This window comes from Kryptolebias marmoratus, linkage group LG9 (assembly GCF_001649575.2).
Source record: "Kryptolebias marmoratus isolate JLee-2015 linkage group LG9, ASM164957v2, whole genome shotgun sequence".
In the NCBI taxonomy this organism is placed as follows: Eukaryota; Metazoa; Chordata; class Actinopteri; order Cyprinodontiformes; family Rivulidae; genus Kryptolebias; species Kryptolebias marmoratus.
The window spans coordinates 21632618-21644150 of NC_051438.1; the positions used below are offsets into that span (position 1 = coordinate 21632618).

Sequence of the window (11533 nt, forward strand, 5' to 3'; positions counted from 1 at the left end):
CAGCGAGTCGTCCTCCATCTGTCCTCTGTGTCCTCTGTCCTCACTCCTCTCCAACTGTATCCATATGTCTTCTCTGTTTGTGTCTCTTTCCTGGCAGCTGTCCCTCCTCTCCACATGTCCAATGACCAATCCGGTGTGGCGTTTGCTCTCATGTTAGTTTTGGCAAAAGTGTTTCACCCAACCCTCACCATTTTACCTGGGCTTGGGAGAGGACACAGGAGACACACTAGTCCCAATTTTTAAATACTGCGATCCGGATCCTAATCTGGATCATACGGTGGCCGACAGGTTCAAAACAAATGCAACAGAAAAAATGCTGCAAGTCCTAAAAACACTAAAACACCAGCAAGTAAGAAAAGCTGCAAACCCGCTCCACAAACTGGAGGAGCACCAGACCCCCACCAGGGGGGACTCCAGGCTGGATGTTGGTGACTCACAGCAAACAGTGTTTAGCTTTCGCACCTGTAGGCCTGAAAGTTTCATCCAAATCTGTTCTTTGGTTTTTACCTGATCTTTGCTAACAGACAGACAGACAAACGGACACAACCGAAGACAGAACGTCCATGGAGAAGAGAACAAAAGGGTCACATGTAGGAGCCTTGACCTTTGACACCCATGGACCTTGAATTCAGAGGTGTCCAGCTGTGCAGTTCCACGTTCCTACGTTACACGGCTGCAGAGTTAGAGCAGTAGGTCAGCTGCAACGTTGACCCTATGACCTTGAAATCAACAGTGATCAGCCTGGGACCAAGAGGCGTCCAGCTGTGGGGTTTAACATTCCTGATATACAGCTGCAGAGTTGACCTTTGACCTTGAACTTTGACCGGATCACCACCAAAACTTAACCACTTGTTCCTCGTTCCGCATTTGATGTTTTCCTGAAAATCTGTCCGTAACAGACAGACAGAAAACATGTCCTCCTTGGTGGAGGTAAATATATATATTTATACATTTATTTATAAACTAGGAAAAAAGCAGAAAAAATAGTTTTTCTCCCAGGAGCCATCATTTGTTTAAAAGAGCTAACAAATCAAACTAAACAATTCATCCTGAGAACTCTTAATTTGATTTTGGTTGACTTCATAAATTGTTTCAAAATGGAGATTATCATAAAGTCACGTTGGCTGCAGCGGACTCCTGAAAAGTTCATTTATCAACGTAGCTAAGAAGCGTTTTAGCTCCTCCTGCATGCTTTTATTTTGGCGGCGGGCGGCGGTGTTTCCGGTTCGCAGCTGCGCTCCTTTGATGTCTCCGCTGCTGCGTTAAAGTGCCTCCTGTAAATAAAACTGTTCCAACGTGGCGCTCGTAAAGATAAGTAAAATAAGATGATTATTTTTTAATTACTGATTTGTTCTCCTCCGGTGGCGCTTTAACGACGTCCTTACATCTTCTGAAGTGATTTCTCGACAGAAAATCACAGATTTAAACTCTTTGTTTCAACCAGAGAGTTTGTGTTTTCAGATTTTTATTTATGGGACGTTTTATAAACACATTATTGACCCAAGGAGCTGAAGTTTCAGCGACTCACTACAATAAATAATAAATAATTATCCTCTTGACTACCAGGAGGAAAATACTGTCCAATCACTATTTTTATTTTTTAATTCCCCCAAATATCTGTGCAGTAATTATCCTCACCCCTTCACATCCGGGGACATTAAAAAGCCCCAAATGTCCTCTGCAGAAACCAAAAGGAGTTAATTCAGTGTCATGAAGTGGGTGGGAGACATTCAGGTTTACAAATGTCCTCCTCAGAGGACAAATTTGAACTACTGGTAGTCGGGAGTATTTATGGGCTTATTTTACAGGCGAGGAGGAGGAGGAGGAGGAGGAAGAGGAGGAAAAGGAGGAGGTCCTCTGGTGCCACCAAGTGGTTCTTATATTTGATGAAGAACCAGGAGGATCCCCGAAAAGCCTGGAGACTCAGCAGCTGCGGGAGCTTCTCCTGTCCTCAGCTGGGTTTACTTTAAATTTCTTTATTTTTTTAAAGTATTTTCTTTTTTTTTTACACTCGGAAACTTTGACTTTTGTGCTTTTTTCAATCTTTTTGCCGGACTCTGGCCATCCTGCAGACTTCTTTCCTGTTGTTTGGACCCACCTTTGTGTTTCTGACATGCCCAGCTGTCTCCCTGTTTCTGTGTTGGTCTTAATCTTCCTCTCAGGTGAGTTCAACGCTTTAATGTCTCTTATAAACAGTCTGGGAACCTTTTCCTGCCAGAATCACAGAGGAAGTGAAGGAAAAGGAGCCTCTTATTAGCTCCTACAGAGAGTTAAATGAAAACTGAGGCTTCAGCTCAGGACTGGTCAGATGTTTTAGGCCACAGACTAATCTGACGATTTGTTTTGATGCTTCAAAGACAAGAAAAACTAAAATAAATGACTAAATGAATGAATAAATGAATAAATGAGTCTGACTCCCAAAATACCAGTAAGCTGGTAAATAAATAAGATCATAATGAAAACACTAAGGCGCTCCTTACAAAGTATTAAATGTTTATCATGAGCTCGATCAAACGGTTTACTCCTGTAGATATATTGATACTCCGTTTTTTTAAAATGCGGGTACGCACTCAGTGTAAACAAACATTTTTATCTGAGGGTAAATAAGTACCACCACTTTAAAACATGCTCCTCTGTTGTTGACCTATTTTCAGTCACTTCGGCTGTTTTTTGTAGGTAAACAAACAGAATCAGGTAGTTGGCAGCCGTCTGCTAATTTTATTTACTATTTTTTTTTTAATTTAAGGACAAATTAAACAAATTATGATGTGATGATTACATTATGAACATTTTTTGACTGGTTTTTATGACACTGCGACAAGTACTTTCTCTACTTTGTTTCCATTTGTGACTTTTGTTGTTGTATTTTCTCTGTTTACATTGAGTGCGTACCCACATTTTAAATTTTGTTGTATTTTATTAAGAAAATGGCCGTCAGGAGCTATTTTAAAACTATGTTTGGTTTCCTGGAAGCAACGTCTCACTGAGGATTTCTATTTTTTCAGATAAACAAACTTGTGTAGTGTTTGTTTCAAACCTTATTTTTTAAGGTTCAGCCGACAAACTACTTCCTGTTTTGACGTTTATGACGTCACATCGACGTCTTTCAGTTTAGTTTAGCCGCCACATAAAGAGGTGGAGTACTTAAGATATAAAACACTTTGAGTTTCATTCATTGTAAAAAAACAACAACAAATTCCTCCTAACGTTCAGATCTCTGGAGTCGCTCACACGTTCATCACACGTTCATCACACCATCACACGTTCATCACACCTTCATCACACGTTCATCCCTGCAGCTGGGAAATCTCTTCATCCCAGCAACAACATCTATATGGAACCCAGATGTGCCGATCCCACGTGGAGCCCCTCCCCCCCCAGGAATGAGGAGCTCCTCCTCAGCGTCTCCCAGCTGGCCGAGCTCCAGAGGAGACGAGTTTAACATGAGGAGCTCCTCAGGTGCTCCTCTCTGCTCCTCTGGTTCTCCTCAGGTGCTTCTCTCTGCTCCTCAGGTGCTCCTCCCTGCTCCTCTGGCCAGGTGCTTTAATTACATCCCGGCTCCAATCAGCAGGAGTTAATTACCTGGGAGTCCCCGTGTGGAGGCAGGAGGAACCTCCGTTTATTCCTGCAAGATGACAACGTGACCCGAAAGCTGCCTGAGGAAGAGGAGGAGGAAGAGGAGGAGGAGGAGCTCAGACGGTGATGAAAAGGAGCTGATGAAGGACGCGGGAAGTTCGTCCCCCTCAGCGGCTGCTGCCCGACATGCCAACATGACCTCCAACCGAGATTGAAAAGAAATGTCAGAGCCGCTGCCTGTGGCTCATTATGGTCACAGAGGCAACCGCACGCGTGTCTGTCACTCCCTGACTGCCAGGTTAACAAGAGGCAGACAGAAGCAGACGAAGAGTCGCTGCATGAAAACTACAAGTCAGACCTTAAGAGATTCATGACCCTGATGGTCGTTCAGCTGAATGAGTTAAAAAGTTTCCATTTCCAGTTTTAAAGAGATTCTTTTGAGCTAAAGTATAAGTCTATGGAAGCTTGGGTGTGCATTCTCTGCTTTCTGGGGGGATTTTAAAGACAACAACAAGACCTACAGCTGTGAGAGACACGCTGGGTGAAGGAAGACAAAATCCCTACGTTTGGATGTATAATTTATATATGTACCGAAAAAGACATGGTAATGAGAAGAGTCACTTTAAAAGAAAAAAATTAAAAAGTTTGAGTCTCAGCTATCAGAGGAACATTGCACAGAAAAATAGCCTTTGGCTGCTTTTAGCTTCTAACTAGCCTTTGGCTGCTTTTAGCTCCATCAGCTCAGCTTCTTCAGCAGATAAAACCTCAATCATCAGAGTAAAAACAGACTTTTTATTGAGAAGTTTTCCTGTCCTTTTTAACTCGGCACTCGTTAAGCAGCTTGTTTTTATTACTGACTTGAAGCCGAGTCTCTCACTCATCCCCAGTTTTCCGTGTTACAGTTTCCTGATTCCTCAGCAGTTGTGGTTTAGGCTCATTATTCCTCCTGAAGTTCCAAAGAACGACTCTGAGTTTGGCCTTTCTTTCAGGAGCCTAACTTCTGACTTGTGTCAGTTTTCTGGCACTCGTGAACTCGTCCAAACAAAGGTCACTTCGACGCGCCGTCTATTAATAACGAGCCGCAGCGTTCAAACCCTCTTTGTGCTCAGGAAGCAGATTGTAGATTAAAGCTGTCTTCAGCGTTTTTGCCTCATAATGAGCTCAGTGTTCCTCGCAGTAACATCTCCCCGGGCTAATATCCTCGCTGCCCTCCCTCCCCGAGCGTTAGTCACACAGGAAATCAACTCATCGGGCTGATTCCTGCAGCAGACTGGAAGACGTGAACCGTCAAGCATATGGAAATTAAAACCATGAACGCTGAAGCAGACATATTCAGATCCTGTGTCTCAGCAGCGCAGCTTTCAGAAACAAAATTCAAAAAATGATCCCCCTCCAAAAAAACACGCAGCTCCATCCGTCTGGTTATTGTTCCGTGACTTTCGGTAGAGGTCCGTTGCGCAACATAGACAAAAATTACAACAACAACAAAAAAAAAATCCATGGGGGGAAAAATAAACAGTGGAGATGAATGGGATTCTGGTGACCATCAGAGTCTAAACAGGTCTTCACACGTCTGAACTGATGCTTTGATAGCTTTTCTGGTTTTTGGTAGATATCAAAATCATACATCAAAACGTGTGGATTTTTGTCTTCTTTCACCCAGCGTGTCTCTCACAGCTGTAGGACTTCTGGTTTTCTCTAAAACTCTCCCAGAGAGCAGAGCGCGCACACCCAAGAGTCCATAGACTTCAGCTATAATTTAGCTTCAAAACTGGAAGCGAAGGCTCTTTTTTTTCATCATATCTCCAACATAAAACGCTGCAGAAACATAAAAACTCACGCAGACGACCATCAGGGGCTTCTGCCGCTCACGGTTCAAGAATGATTAAAATCTGACTTTTAGTTTTCACACAGCGACTGCTTGAGGCTTACTTTTCAGTCTGTTTCTGTCCGCCTCTCCTGGCAATCAGGGAGTGACAGACACAGGTGTGTTGTTACCACGGTGACCATAACGAGCCACAGGCAGCAGCTTCAACTTCTCTGTTGGTCGTAGTTTTCTCTACACGTCAACATGTACACTTTATTTAGTTTAGAGTTTTAAAATGTTATGGTTTCAGAAACTTTCCGATTAAACTTTATTTTCCTAAAACTACAATGAAATTCTGCAAAATAAAACGACACGTTTTCTGGGAAGAGCCAACAACGACCGTGATGCAAACTGTGCAGCCAAAAAAACTTCAGACCTGAATCTCATCAAAACCTTTTAAACTTTAAACGTCTCTGATAAAACACTGAAGTTCGCTGTTTCCTCATGCCTGCTTCGTGTTTTTTTCAGCCGGAGCAGCGACCACGGTCTACGACGGCGACTTCACAGACGAGGAAAACACTCCTCACCTCGACTACAGAGGTACGAATAAAACACGAAGAAGAAGAAAGTCAGCCTCGTATCTGTGGTACAAGTACACAGAACTGTGTACCAGTGGTACTTCTGTGAGCGATGAGGTATTTATACTGAAGCTGAGGGACAGTGTGGACAGGGACTGATTTGGACCTGAGGGACAGCGTGGACAGGGACTGATCTAGAGCTGAGGGACTGTGTGGACAGTATGGACAGGGACTAGGCTTTACTTTCTCTTGAAACAGCTGATTCCGACCTGGTTCTGCCTGGCTCTGGTTCTGCCTGGTTCTGGTTCTGTTTCTGACCTGGTTCTGTTTCTGACCTGGTTCTGGTTCTGACCTGGTTCTGGTTCTGCCTGCGGCCCACTCTTCTGTGTAGCATCATCCATGTTTTGCACGTTTGTCTCTCCCAGACCCAAACTGGTGCCGTCCCCTGAGCCTGTCCAATGGCGAGGCGAGGTGCCGCTCCCCCCGGGGCGGGGGACACCGCGGCAGACTGGGGACCCGCTGCGACATGAGCTGCGACCGAGGCTACCGGCTGCTGGGACGGAGGTCCATCCACTGCCTCGCCAACCGCCGCTGGTCTGGGACCGCCCACTGCCGCAGTACGCCAACACCTTCCGTCTGGACCGACACACATCCCCCGAGGACTAATGTTGTTTAATTCTTGCTGCTCTTCTGTGGAGATGAGTTTCCTCCAACCATGATGCGTTTGTAGGTGGAGCTGTTCTGACCCGGCTCGTGTTTCCTCAGAGATCCGCTGCCCGGTGCTGCCCCTCATCCCTCACGGCAGGTACACCTGCACTCAGGCCTTCGTCGTGGACTCCAGGTGTGACTTCACCTGTTCCCCCGGGTACCGGATCGAGGGCGAGCACTCGCGCACCTGCCAGCCCAGGGGCTCGTGGAGCGGGGCGCAGCCCGAGTGTTCAGGTACCGCTTCAGCTCCGCGGCAGTCTGGTTGTGTGGATGCTGACCCACTTTTCACTGAGCTGTTTTCCTGTTTCCTGTTTTTCTTTTTTTTTGGATGTTTTCCACATTTTTTGTTTTGTGTACTTTGAGCTGCTTCAGCTGTTCATAGATCAAAGCCTTCAGCTCATTCAGGAGACGGGTGCTGCGACTTTTATACGTTTTAAAGAATTTAACTTTATTTACAAATATTTTCCCATCTGAGATACATTTAAGTCCTTAAAAACATTTTCTTTGAAATCTGTTTCAGTGTTTTACTATTTATGTTCCTTTGGCTTTTCAGCTAACATTTGACTATTTTTAGCTTTTAGTTAGCATGTTGCTACTTTTAGCTACCAGTCTGCTATTTTTAGCTAGCTTTTTGCTACTGCTACTTTTAGCTAGTGTTTACCTGTTTTAGCTTTTTGTGGCCGATTTTCTGCTACTTTTTGTTGCTTTTAGCTACCAGTCTGCTACTTTTTGTTGCTTTTAGCTACCAGTCTGCTACTTTTAGCTTTTAGCTAGCTTTTTGCTACTTCTAGTGTTTAACTAGTAGTGTGCCTTTCTGGTGTCTAGTCACATTTGCTTTAAGTTTTGGCTAGCATTTGCTTCTTTTAGCCTTTAGCTAGTGTTCAGCTGTTTTAGCTTTAACAGCTCAGCTTTAGCTTCTTTAATAAGATTCTTTAGTTTCTTCTCTCAGCCTCACAGACGTCTCCAGTCAACAAACAGCTGGAAGCTAACACAAACATCTTCCCTCCTGGTTTTCTCCTCGGCGTGGATCCGAACCTTCGCCTGGTTGCTCCTCAGGGTTCAGCCTCAGTTTGTTTCTTTCAGATTACGACCCTCCGAAGATCAAATGTCCTCCATCTAGACTCAAGGTTGCTGAGCCCGGAAAGCTGACGGCGGCGGTGACCTGGGACCCCCCCGCCGCCACCGACACCGCTGACAAATACCTCAAGTACGTTACTGTCAGCAAAACATCTCCTGACCTTCGTGAAGAAGCTTCTTCCCTCCTAAAGTCAGCGCCTTTTCTTTGTCTGCAGCGTGGTTCTGATGGGCCAGGAGCCCGGCACTGACTTCAAAGAAGGGCTGAACATCATCCGCTACACGGTGTACGACCAGGCCAGGAACAGAGCCGTCTGCAAGTTTATCGTTCGTGTTGAGGGTAAGGACCGTCTTCTGCTCCGGATATGAGCCGAAACCAACAAACACTGAGCTGACTCCAGCCTCATTCCTCCCCCCTCCCAACGTTTTCTCCGTCCAGTGAGAAGATGTCCCGAACTACCTCCGCCTCTGCACGGCCACCTCAGCTGCTCCTCCGACGGGAATAACTACGGAGCAACGTGTGAGTACCACTGCGACGGTGGCTACGAGCGCAGGGGGACGTCCAGTCGGGTCTGCCAGCTCAACCGCAGCTGGAGCGAAGGGCCTGCCGAGTGCGTCCGTAAGTACAGGAGTCCCGTCAACGGTGGAGGCAGTAAACGCCGTAAGAACAGATTCAACCCGTTTAAGATTCCCACTGAATTCCATTCAGTTAATTTATCCAGCGCCAGTTCCCAACGAGTCCTCTCAGGATTCGCCCACAGGTGAACTTCATTCTTAATCCATGAGGTTTAATATGATGTTGGTCCAACATTTGCAGCTATAACAGCTTCAACTCTTCTGGGAAGAGTTTCCACAGGTTTAGGAGTGTTTATGGGAATTTTGGACCATTCTTCCAGAAGCTCATCTGTGAGGTCAGACTCTGATGTTGGACAGACGGCCTGTCTCTCGGTCTCCGCTCTAATTCATACCAAAGGTGTTCTGTCAGGTTGAGGTCAGGACTCTGTGCAGGCCGGTTGAGGTCTTCCACAACAAACATGTCTTCCATGTCTTTATGGACCTTGCTTTGTGCTCTGGTGAACAGGAAGGGACCGTCCCCAAACTGTTGAATGAAATTGTCCAACATGTCCTGGTACGCTGAAGCATTAAGAGTTCCTTTCACTGGAACTAAGCGGCCGAGTCCAACTCCTGAAAAAAAACAACCCCACACCATGATCCTCCCTCCACCAAACTTTACACTCGGCACAAAGCAGTCAGACAAGAACCGTTCTCCTGGCAGCAGCCAAACCCAGACTCATGATTCGTTCCTCCAGAGGACACGTCTCCACTGCTCTGGAGTCCAGTGGCGGCGTGTTTTACTCCAGTCTGGAAAGGTTTTGTTTAAGTGAGGAAGTAAATTTGTGTTCGTGTTTGCAGCGATGGAGATGAAGTTCGACGTGAAGACCGCCTCGGCTCTCCTGGATCAGTTCTACGAAAAGCGGAGGCTGCTGATCCTGTCGGCGCCCAACATATCCGACCCGGACTACCAGCTGCAGAACATCATGATACAAGTGAGAGAACATGACCCGCCGTCCACAAAGTTCACTGACCAAGAAGCCTCTAAATATCTGTTTGTGTTTCCTCCTCCACCAGAAAGCGGACTGCGGGTTAGACCTGCGTCAGGTGACGGTGGTTGAGCTCCTGGGCGCCCCGCCGCGCGAGAGGGGCCGGATCAAAGAAAACCTGCTGCACTCTGACGTCATTGAGGGTCTGAGGTGAGACTCAGACGGGTTCTGAGGCCTTTTAACGATTCCTCGTCACGAACGGTAAAAGCAGCTTCACCTCACTCCTAAATGTCAAGAGTCTGCTAATAAAAACAGTCTCTGCTCGACTTCAAACGGAAACATTCTGCTCCAGAGTTAAACATGGCAGCAACCAGCGCAGGATTACACTGACGCCCTCAAAGAGGACAAACAAGAACATCACCAGGAGCTGGAGAAACAGAGTTCATGCTGAGAGCTGCTGAAGATCAGACTGATGAAACAACCAAAACAGAGGCTAAAATGACCTGAACAGAAGCTAAAAGTTGCTAAAGAAAAGCTAAAAGCAACAGACAGTAGGTATAATTAGCAACATAAATGGTTAAGATAAAACTAGCATAACAAACGCTAAGTCAAAAAAATTATGCTACATTTGGCTAAATCTTTGCTAAAAGTAGCAAAACAGTAGCTAAAAAAGTAAAACTTGTAGCTAAACAAACAAGCAAAGCATGTATGCTGAAGCAGATTTTAAAGAAAACAGCAGTTTAGGAGGAATTAAAGAGATCTTAATGTGTTTTTAAAGGAAATTTGATTTTAAATAAAGAGAAACGTTTTAGAAAGTTACAAAAAAAAACCTAAACCCGCAGCTCACTGTTCCTGATCAGTCTGAACGTTCTGATGTTTGAATGACTAAAATACCACAAAATACACAGAAGTAGTTTGAGGAAAAAAAAAACAGAAAAATAAAACATCCAGGAAAACAACAGCGTGGATCAGTCAGAATAAATCATAATGAAGCTGAATATTTTGCACCAGAAATGATGACGAACACATAGAAGCTGCTTCAGTTTGAGGAGGCGGAGCCTCTGAACTCTGCTGACCTTCAGTGTGAGACCAGAATCCTGCAGCTCACAGGACCCAACGCCGACACACGGCTCCGATCAGAATTAGGGAAGTCTCATGTTTTCCACAGAGCGGTCCGGACACAGCAGCGTCCCTCTCAGCGCCGCAGCGTTTTGGCTCGTAGGGAGAAGAACTACCTGTTTTAGTTCGCCGCTGTCGTAACAAAGCCTCCTTTCACATCAGGGAGCTGTTTTAACAGTCTCCTCGCAGCCTGTTTACGTTTTTTTTAATCAGAGTCCACTGGAATAATTCCGAAAATATTTGTGTTTTAATGAGATATTCCATCACTCTGTCCCACATCTTGATACTGTCGCCACAATGTCTCACAGATGGATTCTAACCCTGGAAAATAAGTTTTGTTTTTTACTGAAATGTGCCGTTTGAAATGGGAAGTTTAGCAACATCCTTCCCGTTGATTCCAGGCGGTGTGATTTTCAGAAAGCAGTGAGTTTCTCTCTGCACGCTTGTCCTCGTTTGAACCGTGAACTCTGATTACTGCGTCGCAGCAGATCCACAGACCGGAGATTAAAAACTGTTCGAACACTTTAAATCTTGATTTGCATCCTCCCTTTCGATATTTAATTAAAACGAGCCACCCAGAAACACCCGATTATTCAAACTCGACCTTAGCAGCCAAATCTTCTGTTTATCATTAATCTACGACGAGGACGGGACTGATCTTTTTAATCGTTTTGTTTCCCTGCAGGCAGGTGTTCAGAATCTCCAGGTCCTACTTCAGCATGGTGCTGCTGGACAGCCTGGGTCTGGACCGAGAGCGCTTCATCGTCCCAGTGTCCTCGGAGGAGCTGTTCTCCTACATCGACAGCTTCCTGCTGGACGAGGAGGAGCGGGAGAGGCTGGAGCTCCACAGAGATTTCTGTGACTGATTTAATCGAAGCTCGACCGCCGCTGCCGGGCTTCTGTCGATGAGACGAGACGAGGCGAGGGCGAACGAGCAGCCAGAAAGCGGGTCTGGATGGACATCTGAAAAGACAGAACTGGCGGTTCCTCCTGTTCTGATGTGATCACAACACTGAAGTGCTGGCACCGTTTACTCCGTAAGTTAAGAAGCATGAAGAGAAGAAACCGATTTTAACAAATAAATCTCTACATCCTGAATGACTGCTGGCTTTTTAAAACAATAAGAAAAC

The 11533-nt window shown here is 45.6% G+C and overlaps 1 protein-coding gene across 2 annotated transcripts; it reads left to right on the forward strand.

Annotated features, from left to right (window-relative positions):
- The first annotated feature begins 1272 nt into the window (after window positions 1-1272).
- Window positions 1273-11501, forward strand: srpx2 (sushi-repeat containing protein X-linked 2). Of its 2 annotated transcripts, XM_017408081.3 has the most exons (11): window positions 1273-1954; window positions 2073-2162; window positions 5912-5983; window positions 6387-6578; window positions 6727-6903; window positions 7753-7876; window positions 7962-8083; window positions 8183-8362; window positions 9157-9290; window positions 9373-9494; window positions 11089-11501. In XM_017408081.3, exons 2-11 carry the CDS (start codon window positions 2114-2116, stop codon window positions 11267-11269), a joined length of 1353 nt encoding a protein of 450 aa, XP_017263570.1. In that variant the 5' UTR covers window positions 1273-1954; window positions 2073-2113; the 3' UTR covers window positions 11270-11501. The 2 variants fall into 2 exon arrangements, with proteins under 2 accessions (XP_017263570.1, XP_017263569.1); XM_017408080.3 differs by having other exon boundaries at window positions 1273-2162.
- Window positions 11502-11533: the final 32 nt, after the last annotated feature.